This window comes from Erinaceus europaeus, chromosome 1 (genome assembly GCF_950295315.1).
Source record: "Erinaceus europaeus chromosome 1, mEriEur2.1, whole genome shotgun sequence".
Classification (NCBI taxonomy): Eukaryota; Metazoa; Chordata; class Mammalia; order Eulipotyphla; family Erinaceidae; genus Erinaceus; species Erinaceus europaeus.
The window spans coordinates 139,441,021-139,467,289 of NC_080162.1; the positions used below are offsets into that span (position 1 = coordinate 139,441,021).

The 26,269-nt window shown below is 41.1% G+C and overlaps 1 protein-coding gene across 2 annotated transcripts in view; it reads left to right on the plus strand.

Annotated features, from left to right (window-relative positions):
* The first annotated feature begins 212 nt into the window (after positions 1-212).
* LRP12 (LDL receptor related protein 12) overlaps positions 213-26,269 on the plus strand; it is a 63,711-nt gene continuing 37,654 nt past the window's right edge. For both annotated transcript variants that reach the window (XM_007533673.3, XM_060195988.1), the window contains exon 1: positions 213-605. In XM_007533673.3, the coding sequence (XP_007533735.1) occupies positions 524-605 (82 nt within the window). In that variant the 5' untranslated portion in view covers positions 213-523. The remainder of the gene's footprint in view (positions 606-26,269) is intronic.

Consider the following 26,269-nt stretch of genomic DNA (forward strand, 5'->3'; position numbering starts at 1 on the left):
GTGGTCTGCACCCCGCCAGAGCGCCCAGTAGCAGCCCCTTTGCCCTAAGCCCAGGGAAGACCGGCGGCAGCGGCTCATGTGCTCGATCTTCGATTGGCCAAGCCTGCCTGCTCAGGCTCCCGTGGCGGGCACCCGGGCCGAACACTAGGGCAGCAGGCGGAGCGCGGGGCGGGCAGCAAGCATGGCAGGGGAGCCAGGGGATTGCCGATCACATAGATGATCGTGCAGTCCGGGCGGGAGGTGGCTGCAGCGCAGCGTGAGACTCGGTGCTGCCTGTTTGGACCCCGCGCGCGCCCAGCGAGTCTCCCCAGGTTGCAGGGGCGGAAGGCGCAGGTGGCGGCTGAGCAGGAGCTGGATCAGGAGCCGGAACGCGCGCTGCAGGGAGGAAGGCGGCCGGGAGCGCGTGGCGGCAGCCCTCCCCTCCGCTCCCCTCCCGCTGCCGCGCAGAGCTTGGAGCAGCCGGGGGCTCTCAACCGCGGCTCCTCCTCCATCTCCGCCCTCGCTCCCTCGGTCTGCTGTGGCCATGGCCCACGGCTGGAGCACAAAGGCGGCTCCGCGGTGGTGGAGGTCTGCGTGGGTCCTGCTCTTCCTCGCGGGGGCGTGCGGTAAGTGTCTGCTTCCATGCGCCCCGCCGATTGCACAACGCTGTCCCCCCAGACACATCTACCCCCAGGCCTCCTGGACCCAGGTTCCCAGCCTCCGGCGGGACAAAGAGCCGATCAGGGAAGTGAATGCAGCTCTGGGGGCTGCAGGGGTAAGGGGGTGATCCGTCTGAAGATGCTAGGATCCACTCGCCCTTCTCCAGCCCTGGAGGAGCCCTGGATTGGGGGGCGGCTTCCCTCCAGCAGCTGGCCCCACACACAGTCCCGCACCCTCCAAGCTGTCTGGACCGGAGAGAAAGCAAGAGGGCTCCCCACCTCTGCTGCTGGGACGGCTGAGCCATCCCCCACACCTATCTCCAGAGATGTGTGTGTACGTGTGTGTGTGTGTGTGTGTGTGTGTGTGTGTGTGTGTGTGTGTGTGTGTGTGTGTGTGTGTGTATGTGTGTGTTGGGGGGGTGTCAGGAAGTTCTTTCCCAGGTGAGGGCCCCAATGCTCCTGTGACCCCACCATCCCTGCCCCTCCTCCCCCCGGAGAAGCAGCCTGCACCCCGCTCCCGGTTCCTGCACCTCTGGGGCCCGGGCTTGCAGGGTCCTGTTCTGCCCCAGGAGCAGCAGGAGAAGGCCAGAAACTCATCTCCAGCCCCACCTCCTCGGAACGCACACCTGCTCTGACTCCTACTTCATTTGTCCCTGTCCGCCAAGGCTGTCACACCGGTGTGGCTTTGTTCCAGAGTATGAAATGCATATGGGTGTGCAGTTCTCCTTTGAGGTTATGGCAAGGCTTGACTTGTGTACTTGAAGACTTCCCCTGTCAGTTGGCTCTGGGGGGTGAGCCCCAGAGCAAAATGACATTCTTTGCAAACAGAACCTTCATGGCTGGAGGATTTGAATGCCACTTACTCACTTCACCATTCTTAGGAGGGCTTCAGAGAACATGACTGGGCTTTTACTTTTTTTTTTTTTTTTTTTTGGACCGGAGCCTTGAGTTCTTTAGGGAGGGGGGAAAAAGAAGTTATATCATGGAAGAAATGTTACTTTTAAGTCTCAAGTCGTTTGCTACACTCAGTTCCACTAGTGGAAGGTGGTGGTAGAGCTCAGTCAGTATGTAATTCAGGAGCAAGTATTTCTTTTGAAAGCATTGTTCTGTAAGTTTGAATGTGGTGGTCACCTTAAACCCTTGCGAAATTTTACCAAAGGAAGAATTTAATGGACTTACAAGTTATGTTTATGAACAGCAGAGAAGTAGTAGTTTTTCAGTTTGATTCGGAATGTGCCATCTTCTGACAGTATTTTCTGTCTGGGGAGAGGATTTGTTCAGCATTTGATGTAATTGTCAGTGGTTTGCTTGTGTGTGACTAGAGAGCCTAACCAGTGCATGACTTCTGATTCCTAGTAGCTTCCAGTGGCCAAGATTCTCTCACTTGACTGTTGAGGCATAGGCTTGGGTCTACACTAGCGATCAATAAACTATTGTTCCTTCCTGCCTTAGGGCAGATGTAATTCTGTTATAATTTATTGTAATGGCTCAGGAGAAAGTGAGAGACAGCTTTAGGGTGATGAGGGGTGTCTAACTTTATCTCTACTAGAATCAGAATTGCATTTCAGTTATGTCTGATGAGAATATAGAAGGAAATAAACTGTCATTTCTTTCATTATAGTCTATACCATTAGTATTTGAAATAAAAGTCTAAGCTAAACTTAAAACTTTAGGGATCATAGACTGTAAACACTGTCATTTGTCTTGGAGTATTTGGGGGGGGCTTGTACACAGAATGGCTCTGTGGTAGGCATTTATGAAAGATTAATGTTTTGGGAATTTGTATGTAGTGAAGAATTATTACTAGACAAAGAACAACACTTCTTTTTCTAATAGAGTGGGACCAGAGTATAGAACTAGAATCTGATTATGTCAAGGGTTGATGTCCCAAGCCACAGCAAGTTTCAGAGTGAGAGAAGAAAAAAGACAGTGAAGCAAGGAAAAAAAAAACAACATTAAATTATATGAGCTGAAACTAAAGGTCCTTTAACCCTGCAGCTGGGGAAATTCTCTTTATAGCTGCACTTACTGTCCTCGTCTATCTCTCCAGCCAAGTATGAGTTTGTAATAGAGATAACAATAGTATGGTCTAGTTCACTTAGATATGCATTAGCTATGAAGAGTATATACATTCTGAGAAATATTCATCACCTCAAGCCTCTTAGTACAGATGGTAGCTATAATTTGTAAAACTGCCCTTTACACATTGAAAAAAAAGTTTTTTGTTTTGTTTTGTTTTTTAGTAACCACAGTTAATTGGAAAGCTCTATGAAAACAACTGCATATAGGAAGAGATAGCTTTTCTGGTAGAGTTTTGACTTACTGTGTGCAAGACCTTGGGTTCAAGTCCAGGTACTACATGGGAGCACTATGCAGCGTACAGGGTGCAGACTTCATGGAAGGTGGAGCAGCACTGTGTTGTCTCTCCTTGCTCTGTCACTTCCTCTCTCCTCTGTTTCTTCCCTTTTCTTTCTTTCTTTTTCTTTTTCTTTTTTTTTTCTCCAGGGTTATCACTGGGGCTAGGTGAGGACACTAAGAATCGAATCCTCTGCTCCTGGCAGCCATGTTTTTTTCCTATTTTGTTGTATAGAACAGAGAAATTGAGAGAGATGGGGAGATAGAGGGGGAGAGAGACAGAGAGACACCTGCAGACCTGCTTCACTACTTGTGAAATGTACCCCCTGCATGTGGGGAGCAGGGGCTTGAACCCCAATCATTGCACAGGTCCTTGGACCTCTTACTATGTGCGCTTAACCTGGTGTGTCAGGTCCAAACCTTCCCCTTTGTTCTAAATTAATGAATGTACCTGCCCTCTCCCCACACACATACACACAAGATCACCCAGTAGAGAGTGTGGATTCCAGAGCCCTTGGACCTTCATGCTACAGCCATGCTCTAGTTTACTCGTTAGCATAATAATAACCAGTGACAAGTTAGCCATTAGATGTCACTTAGCAATGCTTCCTGTTTGTCCCAGGCCCTGGTGCCACCACAAAAAAAAAGAAAAGAAAAGTTCAAAGTAACTATTAGAGCTGTCAGAACCCCTCCTGGTTAGTGTGCCTGCTTTGCCCTGCTCTTGATCTAGGTCTGAGTCCAGTCCCTACCTCCTTGGGAGGAGCTTTGGTGTTTTTCTCTCAGTCCCTCTGTCTCACTCTCCTTTTAAATTTTTTTATTCTTTATTTATTGGATAGCAAGAGCTAGAAATCAAGAGGGAAGAGGGTCATAGGGAGAGATAGACACCTTCAGCCCCGCTTCACCACTTGCAAAGCTTTCCCCCTGCAGGTGGGGACCAGGAGCCTGAACCCGGGTTCTTGTGCATTGTAACATGTGCACTCAACCAGGTGTATCACCACCCAGCCCCCTTACTCTGTATGTGTGTGTGTGTGTGTGTGTGTGTGTGTGTATATTCTGAAATAGTATATATATTCTGAAAAATTCTTCCCTGAGTGGTGACATTCCAATTAATATAAACATAAAAAAGTAACTTTTAGTATAAACCCAGTGAAGAAATTGATCATTTAGCCTATACATAAATTCAGTATTTTAATTTTTGTGCTATATTTATTGGATAGAAATAGCCAGAATCAGGGGAGTCGGGCTGTAGCGCAGCGGGTTAAGCACAGGTGGCACAAAGCACAAGGACCGGCATAAGGATCCCAGTTCGAACCCCAGCTCCCCACCTGCAGGGGAGTTGCTTCACAGGCAGTGAAGCAGGTCTGCAGGTGTCTATCTTTCTCTCCTCCTCTCTGTCTTCCCCTCCTCTCTCCATTTCTCTCTGTCCTATCCAACAACGACAACAACAATAATAACTACAACAATAAAACAACAAGGGCAACAAAAGGGAATAAATAAATAAAATAAATATTTAAAAAATAAAAATAAAAAAGAAATAGCCAGAATCAAGAGAGAAGGGGATGAGAAAGAGAGAGAGAGAGAGAGAAAGACACCTGCAGACCCACTTCACTACTCACAGAGCTTTTCCCCTGTAGGTGGGAGCTAGGGGCTCAAACCTGGATCCTTATACATTGTAATACATGCACTCAGCCAGGTGTACCACCACTACCCTGCCCCTAATTTCAATATTCTTCACAGAATGACTTACCTATTAACTGCATTATTAAATAACTCCAAATTATGCATTCAGTTGTAGAAACAGTTTATATAACTTTTTTAAAAAAAAACCTTTTTGCGTAATAGTTATGTAAAAGAATTCATGCTTGAGGCTCTCATGTCCCAGATTTAATTATTGGCATTGCTATTAGCCAGAGCTGAACAGTGCTCTGGTAAAACAAGCAAACAAAAACAAAACAAACACAACAGACTGTGTATGTGTATAATTATTCTCTTTACTTGGTAGCTTTAGTATATATGTCATTATTAAATATGACCATTTTTTCATGGAATATTGTGACTGTTACACTTACAATTACTTTTCTGAATTCCACAACCTTATCTGAAGCTCTTAATTGTGAAATTGTATACAGGTAATATTTCTGAAGTTGTTGTTCAGGAAGGACTGACACTTATGTTCTAGAGTCTGTTGTACCAACTGAATTGAATGTTTGTGAGAGTTAGGACAAAATAAAGGTTGGCCGTTGTCTTTGAAAACTTGAAAGGGTGCAAGCATTAGTGAAGTCAGCTGTGAGCTTGCTGGATTTTTGTTATTGGCTTACTGTAAAGCATAGATGCTTTCTCACATCTCTCATTAGGGTGTCTGGGTTTTACATGTGGATGAAGGTGTCTAAGACTTATCTCCTACTCATTAAAAGCTATTAGTTTTGCTCACCGTCAAGCCATAATTTAGTAATTGGAACAGTTTCATTGTGTGTTAGCCATTGTGTGTTTTCTTCTGCACCTGTTTGTCTCTGAGGTCAGTGATTTCTATCTTTGTTACCCTTACATTCACCTTTAGAATACATTTTACATTGCTCCAAGCATACAACACAAAGCAAAGTTCATGATGATGATAACAACCCTTTATACTTGTGAGGCATTCTTATATTTTTCTCTTCTCCTCCCCATCCTTTTTTTTTCTTCTCCTCCTTCTCCGTCTTCTATTTTCTTTTTGCCACCATGGTTATTGCTAGGGCATGGATGGAACCTGCAGGAGGAACCACTACTCCTGCTCACCTTTTCCTCCTTCTATTTGATTGGACAGAGAAAAATTGACAGGGGAGGGGTAAAGAGAGGGAGAGAGAAACACACTGCAGCACTGCTTCACAGCTTGGGAAGCTTCCTCCCTGTAGGTGGGGGCCTAGGGCTTGAACCTGAGTCCTTGTGGAGTAACCTGTGTGCTTAACTGCAGGCACCACTGCCCAGCCCTTCTGATATTTTCAGTTTGTTTTGTCCTGCTTCTCTCACCCTCCTTTCTTGCTTTGCTGGTTTAGACTCATTAAATTGATTCTGGACCCAGAAGATTAAAGTCTCTAAAAAAAACTGATACAACTGGGTCCTTAATATGTAATTAAAATGTTAATGTATTGTGTATCATTTTACAATAATTTTGAAAATTTGCATGTGTGGGCTTTTTATTACTTACTGCTAAATCACTGGGGAGTAGTAAAAACTCTATTGTGACTTTTGATAAAATACATGTTTTTTAAAATAAATATAAATTTCTCCTCGTGCAATTGTTTACTGCAGTTTTTAAGATAGTTTATTTTTATTTTAATGAGAAATACAGAAAGAAAGAGACAGACTAAGACAGAAAGACTAGAACACTGCTTACCTTGGCTCCTGGTGGTGCTGGGATTGAACCTGGGACCTTGAAGCCTCCAGCATAAAGTCTTTTTGCATAACCATTAATGCTGTCTCCTCAGCTCTAAAATTTATCTTTAAACTGGTTTCTAGTGTATTGTAATCAAAGATGTTTACTATACTCAACTGTTCAAGTGTTTTGGTAGTATAATATATTTTTCCCTACATCTAATGGCTGAGTCTTTTTCATGAATTTTAGGAAGCATTAAGCAACATTTTGTAAATTTCTGGCTTAAGGGTAAAATTAGAAGTTCCAATTTTAGAAAGATTGTAGAAATAAATGGATATGAGGGAAAAAAAACTAAACTAGATTCCAATTACTTTTAAAAAGTCAAAACCGTAGTATGTTGAATAGAATTGAATTAATTGCTTAACATAAGTTCTTCCATAGGTTTAGAATCTAAATTATATCCTATGGAGAATATGAATGTTCGTGGCACAGGCTACAAAATTCTTGGTGGTTATCAGGCAAGGGTATTTAATGAGTCGATGTCATAGAGACAGATATATAGGCTCAAGGAAGAATTTGGAGATTTGAGTGTTGCATGGTAAAGTCCTAGAAAAGAAAATATCTGCAGAAAATGAAGATGATACTAGGCTGAAAAATGAGCATCAGGTAAAGAAAATGTTTGTAAAAATTGTGTACTTAGAACATTTCAGGTTTTTCAGGGAATTAAGGGGACTATGAGAACTTTTTGTATTGCTGCTGAGGTGTTTTGCTTGATTTTTTATGCATTTTATCAGTGATATTGTTTCTTAAAAAAATTTTTTTTAATCTTTATTTATTGGATAGAGAGAGCCAGAAACTGAGAGGGATGGGGAGATGGGTGGGGTGAGGGGAGAGCTGCAACACTGCATCACCACTCACAAAACTTTCCCTGTGCAGCTGGAGACCAGGGGCTCGAAGCTGGGTCCTTGCTCACTGTAGCATGGGCTCTCAACCAGGTGTGCCACCACCCAGCCCCTGTATTGTAGTTTCCAGAATGAAAGGTTAGGGGGACGTACCTATTTACAATAATAGTGAGATTATTTATATTTAAGCAAATAGAACATGTTTTTATTTCTGAATTTTAGAACGAGTATTAATCCTGTTCTTTTTATTTTTATTTATTTATTTTTTATTTAAGAAAGGATTAATTAACAAAACCATAGGGTTTGAGGGGTACAATTCCACACAATTCCCACCACCCAATCTCCATATCCCACCCCCTCCCCTGATAGCTTTCCCATTCTCTATCCCTCTGGGAGCATGGACCCAGGGTCATTGAGGGTTGCAGAAGGTAGAAGGTCTGGCTTCTGTAATTGCTTCCCCACTGAACATGGGTGTTGACTGGTCGGTCCATACTCCCAGTCTGCCTCTCTCTTTCCCTAGTAGGGTGGGTCTCTGGGGAAGCAGAGCTCCAGGACACATTGGTGGGGTCTTCAGTCTAGGGAAGCCTGGCTGGCATCCTGATGACATCTGGAACCTGGTGACTGAAAAGAGAGTTAACATATGAAGCCAAACAAATTGTTGAGCAATCATGGAGCCAAAGCTTGGAATAGTGGAGAGGAAGTGTTAGGGGGGTACTCACTGCAAACTCTAGTGTAATCCTGTTCTTTTTAAAAACATTATAAGGAGTTAGGTAGTAGTGCAGCGGTTAAGCACACGTTGGCGCCAAGCGCAAGGACCGTTGTAAGGATCCGGGTTCAAGCCCCTGGCTCCCCACCTGCAGAGGAGTTGCTTCACAGGTGGTGAAGCAGGTCTGCAGGTGTCTATCTTTCTCTCCCCCTCTCTGTCTCCCCTCCTCTTTCCATTCTCTCTCTCCTATCCAAGGACAGCAGCAACAACAACAATAATAACCACAACAATGATAAAAAAATTAAAATAAAACATTCTGTTCTCTTTGCACTTCTTTATAGGTAAATGAAGGTTTTTCCAAACATAGTAATTGAAGTAGATTTAATGATCCTTAATTTCAAAGGTTAACTTTATCTCCTTTTTTCTACTTTTTTCCTGAGCAATCCCCCACCCCCTTTATTTTAGCAGAATATGTATACTACTTATTCCCATAAATTAAATGATTAGATGCTGCAAATACCAGTTATCAATATGTCTGTAAAGATGCATGCCATCAGTCTTTTTAAGTAAATATAACAGTATTTGTACATAGAGATCTGTATACATTTTTGTTCCATCATTGGATTAGCTTAGGGAATTATCACTATCTAGAAACTGACCTTTACTGAATTCAGTTTATAACATTTATTAAATTAAGATCAGATGCTGTGCTTGGACTTTATGCTTTGTTTTAATCTTTATTAGGTCTCATTTAGCAATTCTATAAGGCTTTATCATCAGGTGAAGAGGAAGTGTAAGAAGTTGAAAGTGAGGGCCAGGTGGTGGCATACCTGGTGAGCGCACATGTTACAGTGCACAAGGACCTGCTTTCAAGCATCTGGTTCCCACATGCAGGGGGGGAAACTTCACAAGTGGTGAAGCAGAGCTACAGGTGTCTATCTGTCTCTCTATCTGCCTATCTCCCCTACCCTCGATCTCCCCCTACCCTCTCAATTTCTAGCTGTCTCTACCCAATGAATAGATATCATAATCTTCATCATCATCAGCAACAGAGTTGAAAGTGATTCCTGATTCCACAATCCAAATAGATTAGATTAGACCTTAGAAAAAGCTTAGTTTCCACCATGTGATCTAGAAAAAAAAAAAAGGAATATCAGGAATACTAATTGTACAGCCTATGACAAAAGAAGGCTGAGGAATTAAGCTGCAAGTTCATTGCACAACTCAATTCTAAGGACTGTTACTTCTTTCAATGAAATAAGGAAAGAATATACATTGACATAGTGTCTTAAGAGTATTTCAGGGAAGGAACAAAAGGTGGGACAGAAGTTAATCTCTAGTTAGTATCCTGATGCTCAAATTCCCCACGCCTGCTTTAGATGTTACTCCTCAGGAATCTTTATTCCTAAACTAGGCACCAATCTCATGGTTATCTCAGACTGTTCTTACATTCTATATTGGTACAAAACTGTTTTACTACTTCTTTTTGTTTTCACCTGCAGCAGCATTGCATTTTATGTGAGCCACACTAAAAAGATAAAAGAAAGTTGAAATTAATATTTATATATAAACTTAAACCAGTGTATCTAAGATAATGTTGCTTAACAGGTAACCACTAGAAAATAGTTAATGACATATTCTGTGTTCTCTTTTTAGAAAGACTGCAAAATACAATGTAAACTTTATACTCACAGCCCAACTTAATAAGACTAATCACATTTTAAATGCTAGTGGCCACATTGGAATACAGTCATTATCTAGTTAAACTGAATATAAAAGTGCTTTTCATTGAGCAGTTTTTTCTTAAGTATAAGTTCAGCAGATGTGAGTATATGCATAAACAATATGCCAAGAAACTGGTACAAGAGTATGCATAGTATTCATTTTTATTTTAACCCCAAACCAGAGCAACCTATATGTCCAACAATAGTAGAATGTATAAATACATTGTGATATGGTAGCAATAGGGAACATTGTGCAACAGTAGTTACGAAACTTTTTTGATCTCAGGACTCAGCAAGTATTGTGGAATCAAAGATTTTTTTTTTTTAATATGGGAGAAACTTTTAAATGATGCTAGAAATTAAGGTTGACAGACTTTTTTTTTTTTTTTTTACTCCACTCCAAGGGGGAACTTAACTCTAGCATAGGGGCTCCTAAACTTCCTGCCAGTCGCTAACCCGTAAAAAGTAATTTATTCATGTGACCCTACCACCCTTAGGCATCATTAATAATTTTGTCTAAGAGGTCTAAGAGGTCATTTTGTTCAAAGAACTTAGTAGTAGTTTTCACAATGAGCTATAGAAAATTTTTTTTGAAAGCTCAGAATATCTCAAAAGTGCTCTTGTGAGTTCATTGTGGTGTCCTTGCATGTCACAGCCTGAAAAATGCTGACTTTGCGTTATGCGGAAAACTGGGAAATGTTATGCTTGTATAAACTATTGCATTTTACTGTTGACTGTAAACCATTAATCCTCCACCAAAGAAATCAATAATAATAATAAAAGAAGACTTTCCGGGCAGAAGTTTGCCAATTGAGACGAGGTCATTTGACTAGGTCTTTGAGCAAGAGTGGTGTAAGACCTTCCACTCCATAAGCTTTCTATAATAAGCCTGGAAATTAACCCAAGTTGTTAACATTTCCAGAAGACTGTTATGGAATGATTTCATCTTTTTTAAAAAAAATTATCTTTATTTATTGGATGGAGACAGCCAGAAATCGAGAAGGAAGGGGGAGATAGAAAGGAGATAGAGAGACAGAGAGATACCTGCAGCCCTGCTTCAACCACTCATGAAGCTTTCCCCCTGCAGGTGAGGACTGGGAGCTCAAGCCTGAGTCCTTGCACACTGTAACATGCACTCAACCAGGTGCGCCAATGCCTGGCCCTTGACCCTTCTTTGGGACCCAATTAGAAGGCGCAACACGTAGCCTTTTAGAAGCATCTCTGATAACTCATTAGTTACCCTGTAGGTATGGATTGTCTCTTCTAGAAATCTAAGTGGTACTGTGATTTTTAAAGCAGCTTTAATTTCTTTTACAAAGGAATGAGTTTAAATGATTCTTTTTTTTTTCTTTCCTGTAGAGCTTCACTGCCCTGGGCTGACTTTTTCAGAGAGAAAGAGAGAGAGACAGAGAGAGAGAGAGAGAGAAGAGTGTTGTTGAGCCAGATGTTGTTGAGCGCGGGTCGGGTGGGTGATAGAGAGGAGGTCTGGAGCGAAGTGAAAACACAAATCTTTATTTGCGCTGGCACCTCAGAGTTGGGTGCTAGAGAAGCAGGTTGGGCCACGTGGAAGTAGTGAAAATGGCCGCCTCACGCAATAACCTTTCCTGCGTCTGAACACTGGAGTGAAGCAAGAGAAGGTTGACAGACTTGTTGAAAGTATTTATTGACTTGTTTAAACTAATGTGAGTCCTACTAACATGGATACCAATAGCAAACATTATCACATACAAAATAACAAATAGCTGTGTTCTCCAGACAAAAATATATTCACTAAGAAGAGTGACATTACTTTATGTTAAAAAAAAAAAAGATTTTGAGTACCACCGTTCTTCTGCACTTTCTTTTATTCTCATCACAGCCTTTGTATCAAAACATTTATCAATAATAGCAAGTTTTTTTTTCAAGCTATGTGTTCAGTGTCTTTCCCCATTTTAATTTTGCATTACTTTGCTGTATTTGAAGCCTGGACACACTTCCAGGATTAGTTGGATTGTGTAGAAGTTGATTTTTTTTCCTACTGTGAGAGCAGATCTAGGCCATAGGAAGATAAGACCAGCTGTGTTTGGAAAATGTGCTGAAACAATGGATGGCCTGTGATAAGCAAGGTTACAAAGTATGGACAGGGGCAAGAAGGGGCCATTTTTCTTCTGGAAACATTTTCTGGAAAGTTCTGATTTATCATTTTTTTTCTCCCAAAATAACTAGAGGAGGGATTAAATCTCAACACAAACTTAGAAGGACCTTCTCTGTAAGAAGACAGGAGTTGCCTGACTGAGGAAGAAGAGCACTTCTTTTTTTTAAATATTTATTTTTTTCTTTTGTTGCCCTTGTTTTTTTATTATAGTTATTACTGTTGTTATAGTTATTACTATTGTTACTGTTGTCGTCGTTGTTAGATAGGACAGAGAGAAATAGAGAGGAGGGGAAGACAGAGAGGGGGAGAGAAAGATATACACCTGCAGACCTGCTTCACCGCCTGTGAAGCGACTCCCCTGCAGGTGGGGAACTGGGGGCTCGAACCGGGATCCTTCCGCTGGTCATTGCACTTTGTGCCACGTGGGCTTAACCCACTGTGTTACAGCCCAACTCCCAGAAGAGCACTTCTGAAGTGAAATGGTGGCTATGTGACCATCTTGACTCTCCTCACTAGGAAATTGGGAAGTTTATTGCCCAGTGGGTAAAAAATAGATGCTGAAGCTTGGTTCATATTAAATTCTAAAAACAGACAACTCAGACTCTTTTCTCCTCTCATTCTCTCTCCTCTCTCCGTGTGTGTGTGTGTGTGTGTGTGTGTGTGTGTGTGTGTTAAAGAAGAGAGGCATTTATACAGCTATCATGGCCAAAATGAAATTTCTTTTTTTTTATTTTTTAAGGTTTTATTTATTAATGAGAAAACTAGGAGGAGAAAGAACCAGTCATCACTCTGTTACATGTGTTGCCGGGGATTGAACTCTAGACCTTATGCTTGAGAACCCAGTGTTTTATTCACTGTGCCACCTCCCAGACCACCAAAATGAAAATTCTAAATACTAGAGAACCAGTAGAAATGGATAAAACCTGCTGCTGCCACTAGGACATGGAAAATCTGAGGGGATTGGAACCATATGTCCAATTTTCCAGAAACGAAGCACTTGGGAATTTGAATAGCATAAAAGCCAGCTCCAACAATGAATATTCCAGCCATAGGAAGAACCAGCCCATCTGGCCCACTGTGATGGCCTTGACATAATCTTCATCAATAATACTGGACATGTTGGGCACATGAATACTACCAAGACCCAGGAGCGTGTGCCTGCTCTTGTTTGCTGGTGCTTAGTCATAGTGAATTGGTTCCACTGTACTACAGTGATGGCAAAAATGCCGTGAACATAGAGGGTGGAGAGATGGATGAAGCATAGCTGTGGGAAGGAGTAGAACCATTAAAGCCAGAAGACAGCACTCTCCATCATCCATCAGCAGGGTGATTTCTGGATAACACTTTTTCCAAACACAGTTTGGAAACAGTTTGGAAAAAGTCTCAGGGACTTCATCTTTTTTTGTTTTGTTTTGTTTTGTTTTGTTTTAATTATTTATATTTTATTGGGCAGAGACAGAGAGATTGAGAAGGGAGAAGGAGATACGAAAAGAGACAGTGAGACACCTGCAGCCCTGCTTCACCACTTGTGAAGCTTTCCCCCTGCAGGTGGGGACTGGGGGCTTGAATCTGGGTCCTTGTGCACTGTAATGTGTGCACTAAACTAGGTGTGTTTCTGTCTGGCCCTGGTCAGGGACTTTTTTCTGAATAGCAGTAGACAGTGTGAAAGATGCAAAAGAAACAAAGGTATAACTGTACCCCAGGAAAGCATCTCCCATGCTACCTTATCTTATAGAAAAATCCTAAAGTATGTATGTCATCTGAGCATGGTCAAGATCCCTAAAAAGAGAAAAGGCATAAAACCCAGAAGGTGAATCTAGATTTTGCCAATTTCTGTATGATGCTTAAGATGCCCTTGAATCAAGTTTGGTAGGTAGTCAGTCAGTGACCATGGAGCAAGTAGTCATTGTTAGACAGCTTGTCAGGAAGCAGATCATGAGATGATCCTTCGGTGTCTTCTGGGTATACTCCCACACTTGCTCATGGCCTGATGTGTTTGCAGGGCAAATGCTAGTGCATGTACTTCCTTTTTGTCTCCCACCTCCACCTTTCTCCCTCCACTGAGGAGACACTTGTTCTTCAGCTTTGGTTGGGTTATTGATTGCCTCATCTTTACCACCTGAATTCTAGGATTTTTATTTCTTTTGTTGCTATCCTGAGTTGTGTGCTTGTTTCTATACTGTTTTTTCTATGTATATTGGAATTTTTGTTGTGGTAGTAGTGGTGAACAAAAATAGGACTTGCTAGCCAGATAGTATTTTCCATCTGTATGTCTTCTGTGTGAAATGCCTTTTGACTTCACACACACACACACACACACACACACACACACACACACACACACACACACTTCCTGATGTGATCACTTTTTAAAACAATTTTATTTATAAAAAGGAAACACTGGTAAAAACCATAGAATAAGAGAAGTACAACTCCACACAATTCCCACCACCAGAACTCCTGTCCCATTCCCTCCCCTGATTGCTTCCCTATTCTTTAACCTTCTGAGAGTATGGATCCAGGGTCATTATGGGATGCAGAAGGTGGAAGGTCTGGCTTCTGTAATTGCTTCCTCACTGAACATGGGCATTAACAGGTTGATCCATACTCCCAGCCTGTCTCTTTCCCTAGTGGGTCAGGGCTCTGGAGAAGTAGGGCTCCAGGACACATTGGTGGGGTCGTCTGCCCAGAGGTTGGCATCATGGTAGCATCTGGAACCTGGTGGTTGAAAAAAGCGTTAACATATAAAGCCAAACAAATTGTTGACTAATCATAAACCTAACGGTTGTAATACAGCAGATGAAGATTTGGGCGTCTCTGTTTTGTAGATAGCTAGTAAGCCTGTTTTAGTTATATTCCAAAGGGCCCTGACTATACTTTTTTTTTTTTTCTGAGCCTGACATCTGATATGCAGGTGGACCCTTATTATGCTGTTGAGTTCTATGAATCCTTTTTTTTTAAAGATTTTTTTTTTTTTAAAAAAAGCTTTTTATTTTGAGAGAACAGAGAGAAATTGAAAGGGAAAGAATATATAGTGAGAGGAGAAAAACAGAAACCTGCATCCCTGTTTCACCACTTGTAAAGCTTCCTCCTGCAGGAGGGCCTGGGGCTTGAACTTCTGTCTTGAGCATGGTAAAATGTGCGTGGCCGCTAAGTTCTGTGAGCTTTTTATATGTTTCCAATATTAATCTCTGTCATATGTTTATCATGTGAATATTTTCTCCTATTCAGTAGGCTTGTCTTTTAGTTTTACTAATAGTTTACTGAACTCTGCAGAAACTTAATAGTTTGATATAATTATATTTATTTATCTTTGTTGTTGTTTCTCTGGTTGTTGGCATCAAGTCCCTGAAGACATCTTTTAAGCCACTGTCTTGGACATTTTGCTTATGTTATCTTCTTTTGTATCTACACAAAAACATGATCACAGATGTTCATAGCAATATTCTTAACACATACACTGAAAATGGAAACAACCCAAGTATTTGTTAGCTTGTAAGTGAATACAACATCATGTAGTTTATCAATACAGTGGAATAACTTTTGGTCATGAAAAGGCATGGAGTGCATGAATGAAAACACACATTAAGTTAAAGAAATCAGGCACATAAGAGAACATAGTATATGATTCCATTTATATGAAATGACCAGAATAGACAAATCCATAGTGACATCAAATTAATTACTAAATGACAAGGACTAAGAGGAAGGAAAAGTAGGTAGTGATTAATACTAGGCATAGGATTTTCTTTTTTAAACCAGAGAGCCCTTCTCACGTCTGGCTGATGCTGGTGTGGAGGATTGAACCTGGAAAACTTTGAAGCCTCAGGCACAACAAAGTCTCTTTGCATAACCATTATGCTCTCTCTTCTTCTGGCATAGGATTTTCTTTAGAGCTGATGAAAACAATATAAAAATGATGATGGGTTAGATGGTTGTATGAAAATAATAAAAAAAAAACAAGTGAATTATATACTTTGAAAGCTTCGACTTTAGTATGTAAATTATATTAAAATACACTATGACTAAAGTTTAATCTGAGATTGAAAAACTAGTTATTATTAAAAAATGAACCAGTGTAATTCACTATATTAAATTTAAATCTAAAAATTAAAAACCATGAAATGATAACAATAGATGCAAGAGTGCACTTTTCAGAACACAACAGCTGGATGCACCAGTAGAGTATACATGTCATAGTGTACAAGTCCCAATCCTCATCTGCAAATAGTAAAGTTTCTCTTTCTCTCTCTCCCTATCTCTCTTTTCCCTCTCAACTTTTCTCCAGCTGTATCCAATAAATCAAATATTTTCAAAAACACAATACAGTAGCCAATTATGGTAAAAGTTCTCGGCACAACAGTAACAACTCTATCAACTTGATAGAGGGAATATACCAAAACCATACAGTTTGTATTTAATGGTGGATCCTAATGGTTTTCAGTGGTGGTAGCTGAATGCTCTCTACTCTGTGATAAAATAAGCTATAAATTGTCACCATTTCTACTGGGTCTGCAGTGAAAATCTTACCTAATACAATAAGGCTAAGAAAAATAAGTAAAGAGGGCCCGGATGGTTGTGCACCAGGTTGAGAGCACACATTACAGTGTGCAAGGACCTGGGTTCAAGCCCCTGGTCCCCACCTGTAGGGGGAAGGCAGTGTTGCAGGTGTCTCTCAGTCTCTATTACCCACTTCCCCCGTGATTTCTGGCTGTCTCTATCAAGTAAATAAATAAAGATAGTAAAAAAGATTTTAAATGTTTTAGCCACCAAGTTGCAGATGCTACCATGATGCCAACCTGAATTCCTCGGACAGAGGACTTCACCAGTGTACCCTGGACACCGGATCAGTGTCCCACCAGGGAAAGAGGGATAGGCTGGGGGTATGGACCAGCCTGCTAACACCCATGTTCAGCAGAGAAACAATTACAGAATCCAGACCTTCTACCTTCTAAACCCCATAATGATCCTGGGTCCATGCTCCCAGAGGGATAAAGAATAAAAATGCTTTCAAGGGGAAGGATGGGATATGGAACTCTGGTGGTAGAAATTGTGTGGAATTTTACCCCTCTTAACCTATGGTCTTGTCAATATTTTATTTTATAAATAAGTTAATAAAATAAGATTTAAAAAAGGAAGTAAAGACTTAAGAATATGAAAACAAAACAGTACTATCAACAGCTGCAAAATATGTGTGAATTCAATAAAATTATACAAAATGTATATGCTGAAAATAGTAAAACACACAGAAACAGAAATCAAAGATATCAATAAATGGAGAGTCCTACACTTAGAGAAAACACATTTCAACGTGAAAATGTCGATTCTTCCCCCAAAGACTTAGAAATTTAAACCAAGACCAGTCAGAATTTCAGTAGGGTATTTTGTATATAGAAAACCAATGAGGGGCCCAGGTGGTGGTGCACCTTGTTGAGCGCACATGTTACAGTGCTCAAAGACCAGGGTTCGAGCTTCCAGTCCCCACCTGCAGGGGAAAAGCTTTGTGAGTGGTGAAGCAGGGCTGCAGGTGTCTCTCTGTATCTCCCTCTCTATCTCCCCCTTCCCTCTCGATTTCTGGTTGTCTCTATCCCACCCCTTTTAATAAATTAGAGAGTTCCCCCCCCCTTTTAATAAAGCAGAAAGAGGGAGAGACACCACAGCCCTGGAGCTCCCCCCAGCGGTATAGAGTCTCTGATGTGTTTAAGACAGCAAAGCATTTGATAAAAGCTATACTGAATATATAGGTCAGTTTAGGGTCTTTTTTTTCCCCATGAACATGATGTGTGCCCTCCCCCCCCTTTTTTGGTAGTAATTTAAAAATGATTTAAAAGATTGTAAAATAACAGGGGTATAATTTCATACAGTTGCCACCACCAGAGTTCTGTGTCTCTTCCCCTCTATTGGAAACTTCTCTATTCTTTATCCCTCCAGAAATATAGACCAAAATTTTTTTTGGAGTGCAAAAGGTGGGAGTTCTTGCTTCTGTAATTGCTTCTCTGCTGGACATGGACATTGGTAGGTGATCTATACCTATAGCCTGTTTCTATCTTTCACTAGTGGGCTAGGGCTCTGGAGAGGCGAGAATGATATGTTTTTCTAGTGATCTAGAGTAAGACTTCTTTAATTTATTTCAACAGTATTTTGTAGTCACAGAATATAAATTTTGAAGCTGGAGAAATAACTCTCTTGGGTAGTGTGCTCCTTTGCCATATTCTTGACTCAAGTTCAAGCTTGGCCCCACTTTCATGGAAGGCAGCTTTGGTGCTATGGTCTTGTTCACTCTCTCAGCGCCTCTGTCTCTATCTGAAAATAAAATAAATATTAAAGCATTTTGTTGAATTTATTTCTGTTGAGGTGTTGTTGTAAATGTAATTGTTCCCTAATTTTATCTTGGGGTTTTCATTCTAGAGTATAAGAATACAATAACCCTCATATCCTGTAGCCTTACTGAGCTTGGTTTATTTATTAGCTGTAAGTTTTTTTGTGTGTGTGTGCATGCATGTGGAATTCTTAAAATTTTAGAAAATTCTAAAGTCACGATTTATCTGCAAAGAGATTTAATTCCTCATTTCATATATAGGTGTTCCCTCCCTTCCTTTCTTCCTTTCTTTCATTTTTTTCTTTGCCCTAATTTCTCTGGCTAGAATCTTGTACAATGTTGAACAGAACTGGAGTAGGTATGAACTTTAATGGTGCTATTCTTCAGTCAGCTGTAGTTGTGTTCCCTGAGAAATTATTAGAAATGGATAATCCCAGGCCCTGCCCCAAATACTCAATGAGAGTGTCCACTTCAGCTGACAGCCCCAGTGATTTCTTTCACTTTCAGGTTTGAGAAGCAGTACCTTAAGTTAGAAACCTCTGTACTTTGTGATACAGGAGATTTATATTGATCAACCCTGTCCCCTCTTTTTAGATTCGTTCATGGCTCTTTTTATCTGGCATATCATCAAGAGCACTTTGTAAAAATTTATACTTGGATCACCCAAATTGTGCATGATGAAAGTAGATCTACATTTCAATAGTAGCAGTACAATTTAATTTTTTATGATAAATAACAATTGATGTGTAGTAGTAGGATAGAGACAAATAAATGAATATTGGATTGTTTATAAATGAATTTGTGTAAAATAATTTAAGCACTTATATAGTAGTTACTGTGTGCCAGGCATTGTTTTCTCTCTCTCTCTCTCTCTCTCTCTCTCTCTCTCTGTGTGTGTGTGTATTTACTTGTGTGTGTGTATATACACATGTACTTATCTTTTTCCTATAATAAGCTTTATTCACCTTTATACTAGATTATTTGTATTTTACAGATAAGGAACCTGAATCACAGATAGGTATCTTAGCCCAAATCTCTAGAACCTGTGCTCTTCACCTTCACAGTATAGTTCTTCATTTATCATTTTACGTAGCCACCCTTGACTATGCTTTAACTTCATAGGCTTAACATAGTTTCTATGCAAACTGATGAATTCCTTGTGCATTTGCTCTTTTTTTTGAATATTTATTTATTCCCTTTTGTTGCCCTTGCTGTTTTGTTGTTGTAGTCATTATTGATGTCGTTGTTGGATAGAACAGAGAGAAATGGAGAGAGGAGAGGACAACAGAGAGGGTGAGAGAAAGATAGACACCTGCAGACCTACTTCACCACTTGTGAAGCGACTGCCCTGTAGGTGGGGAGCCAGGGGCTCGAATCAGGATCCTTACTCCGGTCCTTGCGCTTTGTGCCACCTGCGCTTAACCCGCTGCGCTACCGCCCAACTCCCTCATTTGCTCTTTTTAATTCATTACTAGAACTCATACTTGTGGTGCTGACGGATGAGCCACAGACACCAGATCATTAGTGGTCTCTGAATTCATTTTGGTTTGCTGTTAATTGAGCCATCTAAATGACAAGATGGCTGGTTTATTGGATTGTATGCTACCTAACCCCAAGGTTTGTTGTGAGGCTATTAAATAACTTATGCAAATACTCTATACAATGTTAATTTTCTTCCTCAGTGAATGAACAAAGGATTTGTTCTCAGTAATTGGATGGATACTAAAAATTAAAAAACAAAAATTAACTTCACAAAGAAATGCAAATAAGTGCCAACTTCCGTGAAGATGTAAGAAAACCAAATGTTTTGTTAAGTTTCACATGTTTAATAGAGATGAATATCAAAAGATGATTAGGGTACAGTGAATGAGCACTCATGCTTGACTAGTAGAAGTGGTTATCTTTGACTGATGGGCTTATGGGTATTATTTGACGTATACTTGGGACATTTTATATATTTTTGCATAGAAAAATATGCTATATCTTTTTCAACAAGCCAATATTCTGGCTTTTGAAATTGTTTTCCTAATGTTGAAAATTAGATTGTTCAGTGTTTTATTCATATTTGTAAATATTGTGATTGGCATGGTGTTATTAGCTTTTATGTAATTTTTTATTATTTTCCTTATGGTTAAATCATGAAAGTAGAATTACTGAGTGTTAAGGGTTGGATTAAGCTCTCATTAAAAATATGCCTGATTCATGGGTTATATATATATTCCATGGAATACTACTCTATAATCAAAAAAGGTGATGTTGTATCCCTTGGGACAAAATGGAACTGGAGGTGATTATGCTCAGTAAAATAAATAAAGATATGAAAGACAATTATTGGGTGGTTTCTTTCATATATAGGATCTAGAGAACTGAAACACAAATTTGAAAGAAAAAAAGCAGAAGTAAACAAACTGTCTCAAGGGAGCCAGGCAGTGGCACAGCTGGTTAAGCGCACATGGCAGAAAGCTTATGAACCGGCATCAGGATCCCGGTTAGAGCTCCCAGCTCCCCACCTGCAGGGGATTAGCTTCACAGGCAGTGAAGCAGATCTGCAGGTGTCTGTCTATATGTCTCTCCTCCTCTCTGTCTTCCCTTCCTCTCTCGATTTCCCTCTGTCATGTGAGCCCCAGTGATGACCCTGGAGGCAACATGAAGTACTTGAGTCTTTAAATGTATTTATATGCTAAAATGACTTGAGTTTCTAGAAAGGGAGAGGATAATGTGTTCTAGCATCCCTGAGTGGTTGACGAGAAATAATTTACTGAGAGTATTGGTTGTGGAATGTGGAGGCTTTTGAAGTACTTACTAATAGTTCAACTTGTTTTTACCCAGACCTTCCACCTTCTGCATCCCACAATGATCTTGGGTCCATACTCTCAGAGGGTTAAAGAATAGGAAAGCTGGGAGTTGGGCAGTAGCTCAGTGGGTTAAGCGCACATGACTGCCATAAGGATCCCGGTTCGAGCCCCCGGCTTCCCACCTGCAGGGGAGTTGCTTCACAGGGGTGATGATGCAAGTCTGCAGGTGTCTATCTTTCTCTACCCCTCTCTGCCTTCCCCTCCTCTCTCCATTTCTCTCTGTCATATCTAACAACGACGACAACAATAATAACTACAACAACAATAAAAACAACAAAGGCAACAAAAAGGAAAATAAATAAAATTAAAAACAAAACAACAACAAAAAAGAATAGGAAAGCTATCAGGGAAGAGGATGGGATATGAAGATCTGGTGGTGGGAATTGTGCAAAGTTGTACCCCTCTTACCCTATGGTTTAGTCAGTATTTCCTTTTTATAAATAAATTTAAAAAAAAATAGCTAAGAAAAAACAAAACACCAGAAGACACGAAGGAGCACTGGCAAAGCAAAAATATTTTTAGTGGACTGAAAAAATTATACCATCAAGACAACCAGGGCACTAGCTGAAAGGTGTGGTCTGAAATGGCAGTGAAGAGAAGAGCTAGTGGGTAATTCTAGTAGGATCCAGAATGGCTTAGACTCACTATGTCTTTGCCTGCTATCACAGAGCTTCTGATAAATTCAGGAACTCTTTCCAGTCAGCAAAATATTTACCATAGATAATTTCATCTTCCCTGATCATAAATATTATTTGACTTTTTTTTTATAGTGGTGTCAGGGATTGAACCTGGGACTTTGGAGCCTCAGGCATGAGAATCTTATTTGCATCACCATTATACTATCCACCACCACCACCACCACCCATATGTATTTTTTGAAGTATCCGAACCATTTGATCTTTCACAAATAGTAAAGGTAGGGAGAAAAACAGTGGTATGGAGATTTGATATAGGAAAAAAAAATGGGGTTAAAACTATGAAAAATTCAAGTCTACAAATAGTATTAACTGAGTTTGTTCTATTTTGCTTTTTAAAATTTAGTAAATTATTTAAAACTTGTTAAAGTATAATTTAAAAAAATTAAATGTTTTTTTCTTTTTTTCTTGCCCACCTAAGCCAAAAAAAAAAAAAAAAGAAAGATAAATATCATGTGATCTCACCTATAGGCAGAACTAAAACAAGGAGAGAAAGGGAAAACACAAAGTGAAACTTGGACCAGGTTTGGTGTATTGCATCAAAGCAAAGGACTCTGGGAAAGAAGGGCTGGGAGAGTGTGGTCTTGGTGAATGATGGTGGAAAAGGACCAGACTTAGGGGTGAGAGTATTTTACAGATGCCTGTCATGGGGAGATAAGAAATTGTGCCCAGATGTCAACAATACTGTAAACCATTAACCCCTCCCAATACAATTATTTAAAAAGAAAAGAAAAATATTTTCTTTACCAAAAATATTAAATGGTTACTGATTTCTAAGTTTGGGGGCTAGGTGGTGGGTCATCTGGTTAAGTACACACACCATAGTGTGCAAGGACCCGGGTCCCCATATGCAGAGGGGGAAAGCTTCATGAGTGGTGAAGCAGGGCTGAAGGTGTCTCTCTGTCTCTTTCCCTCCCTACCTCCTCCTCCCCTCTCAATTTCTCAAAATAAATAAGATCTTTAAAAAATTTTAAAAACTACTAATTTCTAAGTTTTGTTCCTTTACAATTCTACTTTTATTAGTTTTGACAATTGTTAAAAATATGCCTTTGTTATTATTACTAAAACCAACACTTTATTTGCTATATATTAATACATAAGTATCAGCATTGTTTTTTCTGTTATGCTAGAACTCTGAGCCTTGTTTTTTTTTTTTTTTTCCAGATAAAGAGCAAGATACCATAGTACCCAGTCTTCTCCTGGTACCTTGGGAGGTAGACTTGAACCTGGGTCATATATATGACAAAGCAAACATGCTACCTTTCATGGGGTTTTTGTGATGTGAGCAAGAATAGGCAAGTTGCAGACATACTTAAATTTATTACTATTTTTTTTTTAATTTTAAATGGAACTGTTTTTAAGCTTAGCAAATATGTGGAAACTTTGTAGTTTTATGTTTTAAGGTGTTTCCTTCAGTTTTTAAAAGAATAATGCTTTCTTGAAATTACATTGGATCGTATTTAATGGTACTTATATTTCTGATTGTTCATTCTCTTTAATTTTCTTTTATTTGTAATATGAATAAAATTAAATAAATACATACATGTTAGAATCAATTCAGTCCATGCTGAAATAAACAAAATGAGTCTTCCTCTTTCATTCTAGTTTTAGCCACAGTTGCTTATACCTTCATGCTCCTATAGTTATAGAAATGCACATACATCCATGTGTAGCATGCTTATGTAAACATGCACAGAAGCTACATGTATGTCATTTAAAATTAAATCATGTTCTGGGAGTTGGGTGGTAGTGCAGCAGGTTAAACGCACATGGCACAAAGAGCAAGGACCGGCATGAGGATCCTAGTTCGAGCCCCCAACTCCCTATTTGCAGGGTGTCTTTAAGATTTGGGGCTCCAGCAGGCAGGGCTAGCTTCGCGGTGGTAGACAGAGACTCGAGGACACACGGCTGGGCCGGGAAGCTGTATTTCTTTATTCACGAACAACGATTCATAAACTAACCCAAACCAATCACCACACAGATCTGTCCTGCATCCTTCTCTGGTGGCTCCGCCAGAACTCTGGAAGTCTGTCGGGGTTCTGGGGGCAGGGAGAAGAGGGCCCCCGAAACTAGCAGGGGCCATACCACAATTCCAGAGGTGGGGGGGTGAGACCAAAACCAATATGAAGTGTTGGTATTCTTCATAGTGGTTTGGTCCCCCTCCCCCCCATATCTAGTTGATTGTGGTTTAGTCCTGCTAGTTTGGCAGGCCCGCTTGTCCCCGCCCCAGGAAGGAACCCCGACAGAGTTCCAGAGTGACAGAGTTCGAGAGTTCTTGGCGCCGCAGCGGGGGAAGGAGGCAGGAGAGTTCTGTTTGGTGATTAGTTTGGGTTAGTTTATGAATTGTTGTTCTTGAATAAAGAAATACAGCTTCCCTGCCTAGCCGTGTGTCTCTGGTCGTCTCTGTTACCCACCCATGAAACTAGCCCGGCCAGCTGGAGCCTCCGAAAATAAACAGCAAATGGCGCCCAATGTGGGGCTGACCTGCGCATCTCTCAGATAAGTGAAGACAATTTGGCTACCTATGTACTATGGCCTTCTCTTCTGCTTGTGAAGAGATCTCCAAAGGCCTCTGCTCTTTCTTCACGAGACTATTTTGCTGTTTCTGAAACATTTATCTCTAGACTACTCTGTGGTTTCCACTTGCTCGGGCGCACTCACAGCAGCCAGTGGCGCCGGGAGGAGCCAGCGGGTGGGGGGCGAGGCGCGGAGCTGCCGTTTCCACCTGGTGGAGCAGCCAGCCAGCCATCCATCCAGCCGCGCCGGGACAACCCCGCGCACTGCGCCCGCAGCCCTGCAGCCCACAGGAGGCCGACACCAGCACACAGGAGCCCGATGCCAACACGCAGGAGCCCGAGGCCAGCCCACAGGAACCGGCTCTCCACTGCATGGCGCAGGGCACTGGGCGCGGGCTCCCTCCATGGTGCTCGGCCACTGCGAGCAGGGCAGCAGACATGGCAAGGCCATGGGGCAGGGCCGCGGTGGCCTATCCTGGCCGCCACCCCTGGGCAACTCGGCCTGCGCCTTCTGCACGGCTGGCCCGCCTGCCCTCGTGCTATGAAGTCTAGACAGATATAGGCCCCCCCCCCCCGGAGACCGCAGGCCCTCTGCTGAAACTGGGCCCCCTGGCCGAGATCTCCAGCTCCGGTCTGAAGGCAGACAAGCTGGAGTACGCAGAGATTTGTGCAGAGATCACAACCTGCAATTCCTAGAAGTGGAGCTGCGCAGGAGGCCACCTCCGGATGCTGACCCCCCCCAACAACTAAGACAGTACAGATCTAAATTCATGTTTAAAATGACATGTCTTCGTAACAAAAGTTTCTCTCATTGTGTATTAATGACCATGTTTATGTATATGTTTAAAGTTTGGTATACAATAACTTTAAGTTAAAAATGTAACTTTAAGGCTAAATTCTTGGCAAAGTTAAATAAAAAAGGTTTTCAACATAATTCTCATAAAGATAAAATTAACTTACATTTAAAGTCTGAGGTAAAAATTAGTTAACAATCAATATATTTTAACTAAGTTGGTCTAAACAAAACCTGCACTCACCTAAGGTGTGTCTCCATCTTAAGTGGGTGTAACAAAAGGTTAAATAGACTTGTTGATATGTAAAACTCTCGATTACTTTCTCTATTAGAAATGGTAGATTACACAATGGCTATGCTGATTATTCTCATGCCTGAGGTTTTCTTTCCTGTGCACACCAAGGGTGTGTCTCCATCTTAAATGGGTGTAACAAAAGGTTAAAAAGACGTTGTTGATATGTAAAGGTCTCAAATTCCTTCTCTATTAGAAACATTAGATTGCGCTATGATTATGCTAATGACAAGTTTTGTTTCATAGTAAGTAAATTGCAGCCAGCTGCCTTTGGGACTCTAGGCCGTTCCCCACCCCCATGCAAATGCCTGTCGAGGCAAGTACGCCCCCCAGAGGCAAGAAATGTTTTTTTTAAGCTGATAAAGTTTTGCCCACAGAGGCAAAAAAAATAGCCCCCTCAGGCCCTCCCTTAGCAACACACTGGTTCTTGTTACTTGCTTACATGTTTCTCCAGGTTTGTGCCAGTTTCTTTTTTGAAAATGCTTGTACAATATAGGTTTCTGTTCTCCCCACACCCCTGATACTGTAGTCATTTAGTTAAAAAGAAAAGGGGGAATATGTTGGTATTCTTCATAGTGGTTTGGTCCCCTTCCCCCCCATCTCTAGTTGATTGTGGTTTAGTCCTGCTAGTTTGGCGGGCCCGCTTGTCCGCACCCCAGGAAGGAACCCCGACAGAGTTCCAGAGTGACAGAGTTCGAGAGTTCTTGGCGCCACAGTGGGGGAAGGAGGCAGGAGAGTTCTGTTTGGTGATTAGTTTGGGTTAGTTTATGAATTGTTGTTCTTGAATAAAGAAATACAGCTTCCCTGCCTAGCCGTGTGTCTCTGGTTGTCTCTGTTACCCGCCCGTGAAGCTAGCCCGGCCAGCTGGAGCCTCCAAAAATAAACAACAGTGAAGCATACAACAGCAGGGGAGTCACTTCACAAATGGTGAAGCAGGTCTGCAGGTGTCTGTCTTTCTCTCCCCATCTCTGTCTTCCCCTCCTCTCTC